We start from the raw sequence: 17,500 nt of genomic DNA on the forward strand, positions 1-17,500 counted from the left end.
AATATATGATGCAAAATTTTAATCTTTTTCTCCTTCTCCTCCTTCCTTTTTTCCTCCTCTTCCTCCTTCTCCTTTTTCTTCCTCTCTTCCAAACATGACCTTATAAATTACTTCAATCAACAAAATATCTATACTTCTCGACACAGATATTTTCTTCAATCAACAAATATTTACTTTTTATCGTTCACATAGAAATCTTTCCTATATATTAGTAAGGCTTTTAAGAGGAGAGTATCAGTATCTCTCTCTCTCTCTCTCTCTCTCTCTCTCTCTCTCTCTCTCTCTCACCTGCATCATCCAAGCCAGGTGGGGCGTGAGGGTGTCGGCCCCCCCCAATACGACCGCCTGGCACTGGGGTAGGAGGGGGGACAGGGCCTCCACCGCCCCCCCATACCACGCCTCCCCCCACACCTCCCCCGACACACCTGCGGAGAAAAGAATAAAGGAAATGAAGGAAGGAGAAAGTTGATAAAGGAGAGAAAATGGAGTAAATGGAGGAGTAAGGAAGTAAGTAAATGAAGGAAGGAAGGAAGGAGGAATAGAGTAAAGGAAGGAAGGAGGAATGGAGTAAAGGAAGGAGGAATGGAGTGAAGGAAGGAAAGAAGAAATGAAGTAAAGGAAAAAAAAGAGAAAAATAAAAATAAAAATAATTGAAAAAAAAAAAAAATAATAATTGAAGGAAAAAAGAGTAAAATAAACAAAGGAAGAAGAAATGAAGAAAGTGAAAAAAGGGAGAAAAATAAGAAAAAGTAAAAAAATAATTGAAAAAAAAGAAAAAAGAAAATTGAAGAAAAAATGTCAAAAATAAAATAGATGAAAAAATGAAAAATAAAGTTAAAAAAAAAGGAAATGAAGAAAAAAAGAACAAATTTGTACACCAGCAACAAAAAGTACTGTCGCATGAGTTAGAAAAAATAAATAAAAATACAAAAAAAAGTAAATCTCAACAACAAACAAACAAACAAACAAACAAACAAAAAATTAGTAGAGGTAGAATGTGTGTGTGTGTGTGTGTGTGTGTGTGTGTGTGTGCGTCTCACCTGCCAGAACCTCCTCGATCTTCCTCCAATTGATCTCGCCATCGGAGGAAACCCAGGAGGAGGAGGAGGAGGAGGAGGAGGAGGAGGAAGGAGGAAGAGCGGCCCTCTGGAGGAGTTTCTTCACCGGTGGAGATAAAAAACTCCTCCGTGACGTGATTTCCTCCAGTTTCATCTTCTTTCCTCCATCCGAGACTTCTTCTTCCTCCATTACCTGTAGTATCATCATCATCATCATCATCATTATTATTATTATTATTATTATGGAAGCAATGAATTTTTTTAGCTTTTAATATTTTCAAGTTAATTTTTTTTTAATTCTTACCTAATATAAAGTTGTCTCCTGGTTATTTTTCTTCCTCTCTCTAATAATTTTTTGTCTACCTATCTATCTATCTATTTATATAACTATCTATTTCAATATTTCTACTTTTTCATCCTGTTCTATTTGTATTTTTAATTTTTGTTTCTATTCCCAGGACTAATAATTTCTTTTCAAACCGTCTAATATTTTCCTTCATTTGCTCTTCAACTCTCTATCCATGTCATGTTTCTACTTTTTAATTCTTAACTATTGGTGTTTTTCATCTGGGCACTAATAGGGCTGCATTACTAAACATTCTGCCGCTGAAGTTCGCCTATTTGACAAGGCTTTCCTAGGACTTTCGGGCATTTCCAGGAGTAGTTTTTAGACCCTGGAGGTAGTTTGTCCCTTCTTCTGTACCATGAACCTAAGGAAACACACATTTGAACTCATTTGCCTCCCCCTTTGACCTTTATAAATACTTGATGTTAGGAGCAAGAGTGTCTTAGAATACGGCCCATATTTTCTTCTCAGCTAATCTATTCAATATTTTCACTTCATTTGCTATTTATATAACTAGCTATTTCAATATTTCTACTTTTTAATTGTTTTCTATTTGTATTTGTATTTTTTGTTGCAATTCTGGGCACTAATAATTTCTTCTCAACTCATCTATGTAATACTTTCACTTCATTTGCTATTTATATAACTAGCTATTTCAATATTTCTACTTTTTAATTGTTTTCTATTTGTATTTTTAATTTTTGTTGCAATTCTGGGCACTAATATTTTCTTCTCAGCTTATCTATTCAATATTTTCACTTCATCTGCTATTTATATAACTAGCTATTTCAATATTTCTACTTTTTAATTGTTTTCTATTTGTATTTTTAATTTTTGTTGCAATTCTGGGCACTAATATTTTCTTCTCAGCTTATCTATTCAATGTTTTCTCTTTTTAATTTTTCTCTTCATGTTTTCTCCTTTATTTCTCTTCTCCTCTTCCTTCTTTCTCTTCCTTTTTTTCTTCTTCTGGTTATTTTTCCTCCTCCTCTGCCTCCTCCTCCTTTTCTTCACCTACCTTTTCCTCTTCTCCTCTTCCTTCTTTCTCTCTTCTTCTGGTTATTTTTCTTCCTCCTCCTCCTCTTCCTTTTCTTCACCTACTTTTTCCTCTTCTCCTCCTCCTCCTCTTCCTTCTTTCTCTTCTCTTTCTCTCTTCCTTTCTTTTTTCTTCTGGTTCTTTTTCTTCCTTTCTCTAATAATTTATTGTCAAACCACCTATCTGTCTATCTATCTATCTATCTATTTATCTAACTATCTAACTAATATTTTCACTCTTAATTCTTATTAACGAAGGAGGTAATAGGCGACTTATGAACTGTTATCATATTTTATTGCATTGATAATTATGAAAAATCTCACCAACAATTTTCCTTTTCAATCAAGACAAATTTTGACTTAACACAATCAGACACTTTACTTAACACAACTTTTGCAATGCCAGATTTTTGCACAGAAAGGAAAATGTATGTAGGAGTCGAAAGTGTGGGCAAATAAGTGTTAAGTGTTAAGTGAGAAGCCGCAGTAACCGTTAGCTTCCTCACCGTGAGAAACCTAACGGTCACTTAACACTTAACCCGGTAGCAGCGGGGATCATGTTTCTTAAAGGTCCTTCCCTCTAAGCGAGAATAATGAGAAAAAATCATCACTCACACAAACCATTTCATAATATATATCAACGCATTTATGATAAGTTTATGCATCATCTATTTTTGGGGTTTATATCATGGCACAAATTTGGCCCGTCGCTGGTACACGATAAAGCCACAAATTTGGCCCGTCACTGCTACACGGTAAAGCCACAAATCTGGCCCGTCACTGCTACACGGTAAAGCCACAAATCTGGCCCGTCACTGCTACACGGTAAAGCCACAAATTTGGCCCGTCGCTGGTACACGGTAAAGCCACAAATTTGGCCCGTCGCTGCTACACGGTAAAGCCACAAATTTGGCCCGTCACTGCTACACGGTAAAGCCACAAATTTGGCCCGTCATTGCTACACGGTAAAGCCACAAATTTGGCCCGTCGCTGCTACACGGTAAAGCCACAAATTTGGCCCGTCGCTGCTACACGGTAAAGCCACAAATTTGACCCGTCGCTGCTACACGGTAAAGCCACAAATTTGGCCCGTCACTGCTACTGGGTTAACACTTATTTGACCACACTCCTACATACATTTTCCTTTCCTTAAAATCTGGCATCGCACTTTTCACTTCACTCAACACAAATCTCTATTCAAAACAAGGCAAACATTTTACTTAACACAAATTTTCACTTCAATCAATACAAACTTTTACTTATCAAAACAATTTTCTACTTCAATCAACAAAATATCTATACTTCTCGACACAGATATTTTCCTGAATCAACAAATATGTACTTTTTATCGTTCACATAGAAATCTTTCCTATATATTAGTAAGGCCTTTTAAGAGGAGAGTATCAGTATCTCTCTCTCTCTCTCTCTCTCTCTCTCTAAGGAATTTTGAACAATTAATTCCTTAACATTTTTCACTTCTAAGGATTTGCAACACTGGAGGCCTGTTTTCATCCGTCCCTTCAAATATCAACAATCACAAACACTTCAAGCTTTCTCTCTCTGTAAACAATTTTGATCAACTAATTCCTAATATTTTTCACTTCTAAGGAGCTGCAAAACTGGAGGCTGTTTTCATCTGTCTTCAAATGTCAATAATCACAAACACTTCAAGCTTTCTCTCTCTGTAAACAATTTTGATCAACTAATTCCTAATATTTTTCACTTCTAAGGAGCTGCAAAACTGGAGGCTTGTTTTCATCCGTCCCTTCAAATGTCAATAATCACAAACACCTCATGCTGGCCGGGCTTGCTATAGACCTGCATGCTGGCGTACGTAATGGCTTTGACCTCTGTTCCTTGGGGGTGTTTGCCGAGTTGGAATTCCTCCCCGAAGAGCTTGGCGCGGATTCTGTACACTCGGCTTCCACTATCGGTGCCTCCGTAACCACCATGCCCTTCAGCTCCACTTGTTCCCTCGCCTCCGGTCCCTCCGCGGTCTGTGTCACCTCCTCCTCTTCCTTCTTCGTTGTCTCCTTCTTCTTCTTCCATCGGTTCCTCTTTCTCTCCTTTCCCTTTCTTTGTTTTTTCTATGTCTTTTCCTTCTTCCTCGTCTTTTCTTTCTTCTTTCTCTCCTTTCCCTTCTTCCTCATCTTTTCTTTCTTCTTTCTCTCCTTTCCCTTCCTTCCTTTCCTCTCCTTCTTTCCCTCTCTCTGCTGATTTTTCTTGCTTTTCTTCCTTTTCTTCACTTTTATCTACTTTTTCTTCCTTCCCTTCCTTTTCCTTACTTTCTTTCCCTTCCTCTCCTTTAGAATCCTCACTCTTTTCTCCTCCTTTCCCTTCCTCTACCTCTCCTTTACCTTCTTCCACCTCCTCTTCACCATCTGCCACCCACTCCGTAATCTCCACCTTCCGAGCGACGAAGAACGGCTCACACGAAAACACAAACAAACACTCGTCAAGAAAGTGGAACAGGAGACCCTCAAGATCTTCCGCCTCGGCCTCCACCTCACGCACCTCCTCGATATCCACCGTTTCCAAATCCGTCATATACCCGAACATTCCCATGGCGGCCTGTTCGTAAGCCTCCCGTAGTCGCGACCCCCAGGCGTGGATTTGGACGTCTGCAGGGTGGTCAAGGTACTCGTATTTGACCTCGGGGATGGTCGCTGCCTCGTCTGGGGTCGCATGGGTGATTTCTGCGTCCGCGTCCTCGCCCCACATTTTGGTTTCAGGTTGAGGGGTTTTTTTTTTGTTGTTTTTTTTTTGGTTGCTTCTCTCAACTTCTACTTCTTCTTTCTTTCTCTTCTCATCATCTTAATTCTCTTCCTCTCCCACCGTTTATCTCCTGGTTCCCTTCTTCTCTCCCTTCCGTTCTCTTTCTCTGTTAAGGTTTCAAGAGAGGGAAGAAGAGAGAAAGGAGAGGAAGGAAGAGGGAGGAGGAGGAAAGAAAGAGAGAGGATAAGAGAAAAGAATGGAAATAGAAGAGAAAGGGAAGGAGGAAAAATGGACAGAGGAGAGAGAGAGAAAGAGAGAGGAGAGAGAGAGAGAGAGAGAGAGAGAGAGAGAGAGAAGAGAGAGAGAGAGAGAGAGAGAGAGAGAGAGAGAGAGAGAGAGAGAGAGAGAGAGAGAGAGAGAGAGAGAGAGAGAGAGAGAGAGAGAGAGAGAGAGAGTGAAGGAGGGAGGGAGGGAGGAAGAAAAAGAACCGGAAGAAGAAGAAAACGAAGAGAGAAAAAAAGAGAAGAGAAAGAAGGAAAAGGAGGAGGAGGAGGAGGAGAGAAGAGGGAAAAAAGTAGGTGAAGAAAAGGAAGAGGAGGAACAAAAATAACCAGAAGAAGAAAAGGAAGAGAGAAGAGAAAGAGAAGGAAGAAGAGGAGGAGGAGGAGGAGGAATGGAGACAAAATTACTATACGAACAAACTTGAATTCCTTGATATATATAACAGCATTTAAATCTAATTAGAGAAGAGCAATTGCAAGAACTATTTTCAAGGTAATGTATAAATTGATTCAAACTTTAATCTACAATAATAATAATAATAATAATAATAATAATAATAATAATAATAATAATAGTAATGGCGTCTTATAGCTAGAAAGATTATTAAAGAAGAAAAACATCATCAAGAATAGTATTGCAAAGAAGAAAAAGATGAAGAAAATGAAGAAAAAGAAGCAGAAGACAGATGATGAACAAGAAGAAAGGGATAAAGAAGAAATGATGAAGACAAAGAAGAAAAGGATGAAGACAAAGAAGAAAATATGAAGACAAAGAAGAAAAGATGAAGACAAAGAAGAAAATGAAGAAGAAAAAGATGAAGACAAAGAAGAAAAGGATGAAGACAAAGAAGAAAATGAAGAAGACAAAGAAGAAAAAGATGAAGAAGACAACGAAGAAAACGAAAAAGACAAAGAAGAAAGATGAAGACAAAGAAGAAAATATGAAGAAAATTAGGAAAGAGGCAGAAAAAGAAGAAAAAACAAGACAATAATGAAGAAAACAAAGACAATGAAAAACAAGAGTAACAAGAACAAGACACAAAAAAAGGAAGAAAAAGAAGACAAAAATTAAAGGACACATGCACTAACACCCCATTTCAAGCTCATCACTGTGCGGTCCAACAATATAATGCAAGATGCCCCAAAAATTTACTCTTTCATATTTTTCACCACTAACTTTTGCCCTTAATATTTCTCTTTCCTCCTTCCTGTGTTGTCCAATTCCTAATGCAAGAGTTCACCAGTATCATAACTCTTTCACCCTTTCGATATATGTATAATCTCTCCTTCCTGTGTTGTCCAGTTCCTAATGCAAGAGTTCACCAGTATCATAACTCTTTCACCCTTTCGATGTATGTATAATCTCTCCTTCCTGTGTTGTCCAATTCCTAATGCAAGAGTTCACCAGTATCGTAACTCTTTCACCCTTTCAATATATGTATAATCTCTCCTTCCTGTGTTGTCCAATTCCTAATGCAAGAGTTCACCAGTGTCATAACTCTCTCACCCTTTCGATATATGTATAATCTCTCCTCCCTGTGTCATCCAGTTCCTAATGCAAGAGTTCACCAGTATCGTAACCTCACCCACACACTGTCCAATACCTAACACACTTTCACAGGTCTTCCCACAAGCCTTCACTCTCTCCCTTACTCTCCCAGACACTTATTAGGCCAGGCATCCTAACCTAACCTAACCCATACCTATCACACTTTCACAGGTCTTCCCACAAGCCTTCACTCTCTCCCTTACTCTCCCAGACACTTATTAGGCCAGGCATCCACTTGGCACTTGTCTTAACGCTTGCTATGAACACCCTACAGCACCTTCACTCGATGGTCTGCGGCGCTCCACAGTCAGGGATTCTTCTTGCAGTTGTGGACATTTTTACGAAGGTGGCTCAGCAGGGAGGCTTTCATGATGAACTCCTTGCCGCACCCCTCACACCTGTGCTGCTTCGGAAGGTGCGTCAGGATGTGTTGCCGCAGATACCCCTTGTCTGAGAATCCCCTCCCGCAGTGGTCACAGATCATCTCCCTCGGGGCAAAGTGCATGTTAGTGTGTTTCCTGCATAAGTCCTTCCTCGTGAACGCCTTGCCGCACACCTCACACTCGTAGGGCCTCTCCTTGAAGTGTGTGGTCAGGTGGTTCTTGAGGATGTACCGGGTGGTGAAGCGCCGCCCGCACTCCTTGCACTCGTGTCTCCGCACAACACTTGCTGACTTGCAGTTCTTCCTCGCGTTTGTTGAGAGAACTTGAGGGGGGTCAGGAGGTGCGTCCACGCTTCCTGTCCCTTCTGTATCGCCATGACGGGAGCGAATATGCTGGTTCAGGTATTCTTTCTGTGAGTACTTGCACCCACACTCCTCACACACAAACTTCGTCACTACATCGTGCGTCCTGAGGTGCTGCTTGAGTTTAGTTTTGTCAGTGAAAATCTTGTTGCACACGTCACACCTCAGCGCTGAGGGCAAGAAGTGTGCGGCGGTGTGTGCGGCCAGGGACTCGGGCTTTGAGAAGGCTCTGCCGCACTCCTCGCAGTTTAGAGGTTTGAGGAAGCCCACCTCTCCACACATGTGTTGCTTACCACATGCATGTTTCTTAAGCCACGTTTTGGTGCTGTAAGCGCGGCCACAGACGCTGCACGGATAAGGACCATATAAGTGTATGTTATTTATGTGTTTTGACAAGCTGGCTTTGTTAGTGAAAAATTTTCCACAGTGGTCACACTTGTACTTCCCGGCAGCATTCCACCTCTTCCTCCCGTCTTCCCCTTCCATCGCCACCCACGCACCGGCGCCTGTGGTGTGAGAAAGATGTCCACCGTCACTACCAATACCACACACCACTGTCCTGGACCCCACACACACACTTAATTACTCCACACTACTGTCATGCCCCCCCCCCACCCCCCCCCCACTGCCCCGCACACACACACTTAATTACTCCACACTACTGTCATGCCCCCCCCCACCCCCCACCTACCCACCCACTGCCCCGCACACACACACACACACTTTACTAAGGGGTGACCTGGTAAAGGGGCTAAATTTACACTGGGCAAATTTTCAAAGGATCTTCAGTCAAACCACGATTTCCGCTGGTGTGGTTCTCATTTGTTTCTTGTTATTGTTGCTGATGATGATGGTGAGTAATACCGTCGTCCTTCGGTGAAATCTACCGTGGCTTTGGATGATTGTGGACACGTCAGAAAACCACAGGAAGTTGAAAACCACGCCAGCGGAAATTGTGGTTTGAGTGAAGATCCACGGAAAATTTGCCCAGTGTAATAGCCCCATTAGCAGGTTACTTATGCAAGAGTTGACCAACATCGACAGTCTTTCACCCCTTTCTCGGGCGAGCTCTTCAACAGTCTATCGATCTATCTATCTGTTTACTAATCTATCTTTCTATCGACCCATATTACGCTTCACAGGTTTACTAGAGTTATGCCTGCCTGCTCTCTCTCTCTCTCTCTCTCTCTCTCTCTCTCTCTCTCTCTCCTTCCTCGACCCTAGCGGAGGTGGTGGCTGAGTGGTCACTGTGTAGGCATGGTGACTGCGTGGCCATAGGTTTGAGCCCCGCCACAAGACAAGGACAGTTTTCAAGCATCGTCGTGTTAGGAGATTATAACACAGCACAAATAATTAATACTGCTTTATTTACCGAAGGCTAAGGCACAGAAAGGCACAAGTTGACGCTATGAATACTTAGACCCAATACATATCTTTTTTTTTTTTTTTTTTTCATTTCTTTTGGTTTTCAATTTCATGTTTTTTTGGGGGGGTTCAACTTTTGTTTATTTAACTGATGATCTCACAAAGCCACAACGACTGTATTGATTTAGTTTTTCTCTTTTTTTCTGTCTTTCAATGTTTTTAGTTTCCCTCTCTTTTTTTCTTTTTTTTTTAAGACAAACCTCCCCATGGTACTGGCATAACAAGAACTCTTTCCTATGTAATGTATTGTCTTTTATACATTAAGAACACAACAGTGAGAAGCAGCCCAAGTCTTCCCCACGCTCGCACTGTCCCCCATCCACCACTGGAACAAGCTCCCTGCACAATGGGTCAGTGCAAAAATGGTCTACTCCTCTAAAGATCCCAATGAATTTCTCTGCTGCATTGGGAGTGAGCTGAACAGCCTCACCCACACACTGTCCCATGCCTAACACACTTTCACAGGTCTTCCCACAAGCCTTCATTCTCTCCCTTACTCTCCCAGACACTTATTAGGCCAGGCATCCACTTGGCACTTGTCTTAACGCTTGCTATGAACACCCTACAGCACCTTCACTCAATGGTCTGCGCCGCTCCACACAGTCAGGGATTCTTCTTGCAGTTGTGGACATTTTTACGAAGGTGGCTCTGCAGGGAAGCCTTCATGATGAACTCCTTGCCGCACCCCTCACACCTGTGCTGCTTCGGAAGGTGCGTCAGGATGTGCTGCCGCAGACACCCCTTGTCTGAGAATCCCTTCCCGCAGTGGTCACAGATCATCTCCCTCGGGGCAAAGTGCATGTTAGTGTGTTTCCTGCATAAGTCCTTCCTCGCGAACGCCTTGCCGCACACCTCACACTCGTAGGGCCTCTCCTTGGAGTGTGTGGCCAGGTGGTTCTTGAGGATGTACCGGGTGGTGAAGCGCCGCCCGCACTCCTTGCACTCGTGTCTCCGCGCAACACTTGCTGACTTGTAGTTCTTCCTCGCGTCTGTTGAGTGAACTTGAAGGGGGTCAGGAGGTTCATCCACGCTTCCTGCCCCCTCCACACACTCAGCCTTCACCTGAGGCACACCCCCATGACAGGAACGAATGTGCAGGTTCAGGTTGCCTTTCTGTGAGTACTCGCGGCCACACTCCTCACACATAAATTTCTCTACTGCTTTGTGTGTCTTGAGGTGCCGCTTGAGTGCGTATCTGTCTGTGAAGTGTTTGTTGCACACGTCGCACGTCAGCGCTGAGGGCAAGAAGTGTGCGGCGGTGTGTGCGGCCAGGGACTCGGGCTTTGAGAAGGCTCTGCCACACTCCTCGCAGTTTAGAGGTTTGAGGAAGCCCACCTCTCCACACATGTGTTGCTTACCACATGCGTGTTTCTTAAGCCACGTTTTGGTGCTGTAAGCGCAGCCACAGACGCTGCATGGATAAGGACCATATAAGTGTATGTTATTTATGTGTTTTGACAAGTTGGTTTTGTAAGTGAAAAATTTTCCACAGTGGTCACACTTGTGCTTCCCGGCAGCATTCCACCTCTTCCTCCCGTCTTCCCCTTCCATCGCCACCCACACACCGGCGCCTGTGGTGTGAGAAAGATGTCCACCGTCACTACCAATACCACACACCACTGTCCTGGCCCCCACACACACACACTTAATTACTCCACACTACTGTCATGCCTCCTCGATATTTCCGTTATATTCTTTCTTTCTCTTGTCCTTCCTATGGTCTGTCTGTGGGCTGCATCGGTGCAGGTCTGGTGTGGTCGGCAGAAGGTGCGTTCCCCCTTGGGCTGGGCTGACGGGGCTCTGAAACATCACCGGTCATTGACTACTCAGCACCTTTCAGCGTAAACAGCTCTGCACGACTCAGCACTCTTCTATCTTCTCATCTTCATTTCTTTTCTCTCAGACTTCTAGCTAGTTTACTGCCTTTCTGTGCCTCTTTCTCTGCCCTCACCCACAAAGGAAAATGTTGCCTCTTGTTTTAGGTAACTACCACTGTGGCAGGGGTGTCCTGGGGTTAGGTTAGGTTAGTTAGTTTACTGCCTCTGTTCCTCTTCCTTTGTTTACCTTCACCCACAAACTTTAATATTGTTTTCTGTTTATAGACAACTAGCACGGTGGAAAGAGTGCCCAGGAGTTAGGTTAGGTTAGCTAGTTTATTGCCTCTATCTCTCTTTCCTTCTTTGCCCTCACCCACATCAGTAAATATTGCTTCTTGTTTATAGGCAAAACAGCAACCAGAACAGCAGCAGGGGTGTCAAGGGGTTAGGTTAGGTTAGTTAGGGTGAGTGATGAAGCTGCAGGAGAAGGGGAGGGAGGGTCAACAGGGAACATGACTTTTGATATAAGGTGTGAGATAAGGGGGGGTGAAACTTTCCTTCGGAGGGTTTGGTTCAGTTAGGTTAGGTTAGGCATGTCTGCGGCGCGAATCAGTTAAGTTTTAGTCGAGTTCTGTTAGTTTGAAACAATGTCGACTGTAGTGTCAGTACGGGTTGAGTAGTAGCCATGTCAGCCATCTTGAATTATGTGTAGTTCAAGAGTTTTACCAATATTCCGGAAGTACACCCATCTCATAGCGATGGAGACCTTTACGCTATATGAAGTGCTCTGTGCACATGTAACACACTGCTGTATTGCACTCCATCACAGATCGCTTGTTGGTGAGATACTGATTGCTTGTTGAATCTTTAGGCAGTGTATGAAAAAACGTTTAATTACCATTGCTGAGGTTTCAGGCTGGGCTCCGATGCCAACACGGCACTCCACAGGGCCATCAACAATATAACACTGATGTTAGCACCAAAAGTTGTCCTCAATCCTCACGTCTGTAGTGTCGTAGGATTTAGTGAATGTGAGTCTCCATTACTTTCTTGAAGGTTGCCAGATTTCCACTTCTCTTAGCATCCTTGGGTAATCCATTCTTGAGCCATGGGGCACTCTGGTGAAGTTAATACTTGCAATAAGGATTCTTTTCAGGTCCTTGAATGATGTGCAGTATAAAATGAATTCCAGAAAACAGGTCAAGGTGGGAAAAGACCCCCCTTGTTAGAGAGGTTAAGTTAGGCTAGCATAGTTAAATTTATTCATCATGCAGTGTGGGGCGGCGGAAATACGCAGCGTGGGACGGGACAGGGCGGCGGCGGGGGTGGCTCAGTGTGATGGAAGGGGGAGAGAAATAAGGAAAGAAATGAAGGGAGGAGAGGAAGAGAAGGAAGGGAGAGAGAGAAGAGGAGGAGAGAAAGGAAGGAGAGTGGAAGGAAAGGAAGGAAGGGAGAGAGAGAGGTATGGAGAAAAGGAAGGAAGAGAAAGAAGAAGGAGAAGGAAGGCGGGAGGGAAGAGGAAAGGAGAAAAAAAAGAGGAAAGGAAGGAAGGAAGGGAAAGAGAAAAGTAAAGGAAAGAAGGAAAAAGAAAGAAAAATGGAGGAAAATAAAGAGGAAAGGAGAGAGAGAGAGAGAGAGAGAAAATGGAAGAGAAAGAGATGGAGGAAAAGAACGAGGAAAGGAAGAAATGGAAGAAAGGTGACAGAAATGAGGTACAAAATCATGCCATTCACTACATGTCACCAGAAAAACATGAACCACGTGAGAAAATCGTTGGTTGGGTGAAACTGTAAATTGTCCATAAGCAGCGGTCAGCCTCAAAATTGGTCGGCCGCCCTCCTCAATAACACCCGAAACTCTACCTCAGCCCCTCCCTGCACGTCCTCGGTCTTTTCCTCCATCTCTTTCTCTTTCTTTTTCTCTCTCTCTCATTTCCTATTTATTTTGTTCCATTTCTCTTCCTCTGTCCTTCTATCCTTTACTTTTCTCTCTCCCTTCTTTCCTTCCTCTTTGTTTTCTCCTCTCAACACAAAGGCAACACAAAGAAAACAAGAAAACAAACCAAAACAAGCAACAAAATGAGACCAACAAAAAACACAACAAAGCACATCAGTGAAGAATGCTTACGTCAGCGGAACAGGAGAGATAAACCATTTTTACACCTATTTCAACACACGGCACGCCCACACACCTCATATACAGCTGCACGGGTGGCCACGGGTACAGCAGAGCCAGGCGTGACAGGTGTGCGGGGCCAGGTGTGCACGCCAGCAGTAAAATAGGAAAAAATGTAACTCCTCCCCAAGACCTGTTTGTCACGTGGCTTTGTTTACTTTTTGGATCTTGGTCTCGGTCTTGATCTTGATCTTGATCTTGATGTCACAGGTGGCTCGGGATTTCTCCCCAGCCAGGCCTTTGTATCGGCAGCTCCTGTGATTGATTGATAGTTTATAAAAGAAAACAAAAAACATGCGGGAAGTCAATGTTCTCGGGGCAAGATATCATTCCCTACATCTTGCACGCCACACTCTGTCCTGCCTGGGGGTTGGGATGGCATGTTCCTCCCTTCTCCCTTGTTGTTTACCTGCAACAATAAACTATCAATCAATCAATCAATCACATGCCTTCCAAGAACTCTTTCACTGCCTCAATCACTCGTCCACTCGTCTCTCCACTGAGCCCCAGCCCCAGCACCATCCACTCCCTCCCAGTCCTCCCGTTCACTCCACGTCCCATCTCGCTCAGAAACACATATATCATCTTCGTTCTCTCCCTGTCATACTTCTTACATGCTGCACAGTCTCGTCCATACCCCTGTCACACATCTGGCACACTTTGCTGCGGGACTCAGACCATCTATAGTTCCTTGCATTCACATCCAGACACTGCGCTCTAGCACGGAAAAGATCACCTCCCAGGCTTCCCCCATACCACACCTCACACTTTGGGGCCTCTTTCTCCCTATACCAGTCGAGAGTTTCCTTTCTTTCCATCTCATTCTTCCACTTGCTCAATCCCTCATCTTTAACTGCCATATCTATCACATTCTTCCACTTTCTTACATCCCACTCAAACCCCTCTCCATTTCTGTTTGTTATTCTCCATTCAAACACATTCTGTCTATCCTAGGGTGATGTGTTCACGACCCGGACAGTAAAGTGAATAATATTCATAAAAAAAAAAGTTATTGAGCTACAGGAGAGATTTTGTGCTTAAAAGAAAGCTTAACTAATTCCCCATCTTATGCTATGAGTTTCATATCTGTAGATATCATAGTATTGGTTTTACAGCCGTTTTAAAATCAGAATTCTCTGTCGGGTCGAGACCGCGTGTTCGACCACGGGTTGTGTCTCAACCCGGACGGATGTTTTGGTCCACAAAACACCTTACACCAATGTTTATATTTTTCTTACTAGAACATCCAGAACATGACACTGAAAGGTGGAATAAAACAATTGGTAGCAAAATATCAATGTAATAAAAAATATATGATAAAAAAAACTGAATTCCTTAAACTACGCCTTTTTTCTTTCGTATGTTAATATATAGTATTAATATTGGTTTTGGTTAAGAGTGATTGACAGAGTCATTCATTTAAAAAAAAAATCCTTATACCTCCGTGTTCTCGACTCGGACATCACGTCACTGTCCGAGTCGAGACCACCTATCATTTTTAAAATTCGTAAAAATATAAACAATTGGCCTAGGTTAAATATTTCAATTTGGAGAAGTAAACACTAATGGGGGCATATTAATGCTAAAATAATTCACTTCCATCAATAAAACACTTCGAAAATCACTCGATATTTAGCCGTGGCAACACCCATTCAGCCTTTTCCATGGCTTTATCTCATATAATACATTATAATTGTAAGAACTATGCAATCATTCACTTTTAATTGTTTTCAGTACACTTAATTTGCATGAATTGTCAAAATTGTCCGAGTCGAGAACACGGCATAATTTTGTCAGCAGGCACCAAACGAGTCCATTGTTGTTTAGGCACACCGTATTCTCACTGATTTTATGCCAATATGGCTATATTACATAACAAAACTTATCACAAGTTGATCACGCCTTATTCGTGGTCATGGCACAATATATCCTGATGCCGAAAATTAAGATCGCGACCTCTTAAAATCGAAATTCTTACCATGCTTACAAGCGGAGCGTCGGCGGGGAGGTTTGCAAATGGCGTCTAGTTAGGACCGCCCTCCCTCATACGTCATAGCTCTGACGTCATCCTAGGCTCGATCGTTCATTGGTTAATCAAGACTGTCCGGGTCGAGACCTTGTCCGGGTCGTGACCACACGACCCTACTTAGCATAACATTTCTGTCTATCATTCGCCCGCATTTATTCGCCCATTTGCCATCTCTTATACTCCACAATATACTTTCCTTGCTAATCTTGCATCCTCCATTTGTTCCAGTCTCACTTTATATCTCAAGGTTGCCTTCACTAGTCTTTCCCTAAACGTGCTCCATCCCATGTCCCCCCTAAGAGCCTCTACTGCTGCAAACCTTGGTGCATTCAGTGCCATTCTTGTTACCCTATTCTGCCCCACTTCCAATTTTTCTATCTCCCTGTCATTCCATGTCATCACATCCATTCCATACATAATGCTCGGGGCAGCCACACTCTTCCAAACCTCACGGATGACATCATACTTGCTCGCTCTCATCCTCGCTGCACTCCCTAAACGGCCTGCCCACTGGTTTGTCATGTTCTATTTCTCTTCCTCTTTCCTTCTGTTCTTTACTTTTCTTTCCCTTCCTTCCTTCCTTTCCTTTTTTTTCTCCATTCCTCTTCTCTCCCGCCTTCCTTCTTCTTCTTTCTCCTCCTTCCTTTTCTCCATTCCTTCCTTCCTTCCCTTCCACTCTACATCCTTCCTTTCTCTCCCTTCTTTTCTCTCTCTCCCTTCCTTCTCTTCCTCTCCTCCCTTCATTTCTTTCCTTATTTCTCTCCCCGTTCCTTCCTTCCTTCCTTCCCTTCCACTCTCCATCCTTCCTTTCTCTCCCTTCTTTTCTCTCTCTCCCTTCCTTCTCTTCCTCTCCTCCCTTCATTTCTTTCCTTATTTCTCTCCCCGTTCCTTCCTTCCTTCCTTCCCTTCCTCTCTCCATCCTTCCTTTCTCTCCCTTCTTTTCTCTCTCTCCCTTCCTTTCCTCTCCTCCTTATTTCTTTCCTTTTTTTCTCCCCGTTCCTTCCTTCCTTCCCTTCCTCTCTCCTTCCTTCCTTCCCTCTCTCCATCCTATCTCTCCCTCTTCTTCTCTCTATCTCCCCCTTCCTTCCTTCCTTCCTTCTCTAACTTATACAAAGGATGAGGTTGAAGCAATAAAATACACAGGTTAACAAATATGTGTATAGAAAGTACCAGCTAATACATATATCACAAGACCAGTCAGTCGGTGTATAAGACAGACAGACAGACAGACAGACAGACATGCAGTCGATATATATATACACAATTGTTTATGTATGGGTGTATGTATGTATGTGACCATGTGTGTGTGTGTTTGTGTGTGTACGTGCCCTTCTCTTATCTTTGCGCTGTGCTTTTTTTATAGTGAAGACGAAAGCTCAAAACAATAAATAAAAAAATAAGGAAATAAATAAGGAAAAAATAATAATAAATAAATGAAAATATAAATGAATAAAGCAAAAAAAATTCAATTAATGAGAAAATATACATAAAATCTGCTACAAAAAATACATATGAATACTTTGATAATTAATTTGTATGTAGTCACTCAATTTTACTTTCACTATTCATAAAAAATCATTCAATATTATAATTTCTCATCTATTTTTTTCTGAAGTATTAACAATGTATAGCTAACCTTATTCACTCATTATTTTTGTCTATTAATTTTATATATTCAGTAAGTTAAGCTATTCAATTTTTCTTTCATTATAAAAAAAAACATTCTGCATTATAATTTCTCACTTAATTTCCTTAAGTATTAACAATGTATATATCTAACCTTATTTTTTCATTATTTTTGTCTATTAATTTTATATCTCCAGTGTGTCAAACTCTTCAATTTTTCTTTCATTATAAAAAAAAAAAAAACATTCCTCTAATTTTTTCTTCAGTATTCACAATGTATATCTAAGCTTATTTTCATTATTCATTATCACAATTTCATATCATTAACTTTCTATCTCCAGTAAGTCAATCTATTCAATCTTACTTTCAATCTTACATAAAACACATTCTACATTATAATTCCTCCTCTAATTTTCGTCTATTATTTACATTATTCATATTTCATTAAGTCTTCATCATACATTCGGACATTCACTAACTTATACATAACATGGCTTTTGATTTGGTTACGGATTTGGTATTTCTAGCTTTGCATGAGCTGAGTTGTATTATTATAAGTATAGAGTTTAAGTAGCTATTGCATATGCCCCTAACTTAACCTTTCTCTTCTATATAGTTTAAGTACAATGGTTGCTGCTAACTTATTTGACTTTTTACTACATTCACTTATTTGTCTAGCCATGCACACTTTTGTCACCT

At 42.0% G+C, this 17,500-nt stretch overlaps 2 protein-coding genes across 21 annotated transcripts in view; both read right to left on the reverse strand.

Annotated features, from left to right (window-relative positions):
• Window positions 1-2,858: 2,858 nt before the first annotated feature.
• LOC127010050 (protein archease-like) lies at window positions 2,859-13,352 on the reverse strand. Of its 15 annotated transcripts, XM_050883785.1 has the most exons (4): window positions 13,163-13,352; window positions 11,870-12,089; window positions 10,680-10,725; window positions 6,620-8,189 (listed from the first exon to the last, which is right to left on the reverse strand). In XM_050883785.1, exons 3-4 carry the CDS (start codon window positions 10,703-10,705, stop codon window positions 7,292-7,294), a joined length of 924 nt encoding a protein of 307 aa, XP_050739742.1. In that variant the 5' UTR covers window positions 10,706-10,725; window positions 11,870-12,089; window positions 13,163-13,352; the 3' UTR covers window positions 6,620-7,291. The 15 variants fall into 15 exon arrangements, with proteins under 15 accessions (XP_050739732.1, XP_050739729.1, XP_050739733.1 ...); XM_050883775.1 differs by lacking the exons at window positions 6,620-8,189; window positions 10,680-10,725 and adding an exon at window positions 2,859-5,320 and having other exon boundaries at window positions 13,163-13,329; XM_050883787.1 differs by lacking the exon at window positions 11,870-12,089 and having other exon boundaries at window positions 13,099-13,352.
• A 2,967-nt stretch (window positions 13,353-16,319) lies between these two features.
• Window positions 16,320-17,500, reverse strand: part of LOC127010051 (uncharacterized protein DDB_G0271670-like) — a 56,841-nt gene continuing 55,660 nt past the window's right edge. For all 6 annotated transcript variants that reach the window (XM_050883788.1, XM_050883793.1, XM_050883789.1 and 3 more), the window contains one exon: window positions 16,320-17,500. This exon is cut by the window's right edge and continues 2,383 nt beyond it. The gene's annotated coding sequence lies outside the window, so the exon portion shown is untranslated.

The sequence above is a fragment of the Eriocheir sinensis genome, chromosome 42, assembly GCF_024679095.1.
Source record: "Eriocheir sinensis breed Jianghai 21 chromosome 42, ASM2467909v1, whole genome shotgun sequence".
Taxonomy (NCBI): Eukaryota; Metazoa; Arthropoda; class Malacostraca; order Decapoda; family Varunidae; genus Eriocheir; species Eriocheir sinensis.

Bases quoted from the DNA above. Each gene is read 5' to 3' on its own strand.
- LOC127010050 (XM_050883772.1), bottom strand. From the start codon at position 5,160: ATGTGGGGCGAGGACGCGGACGCAGAAATCACCCATGCGACCCCAGAC.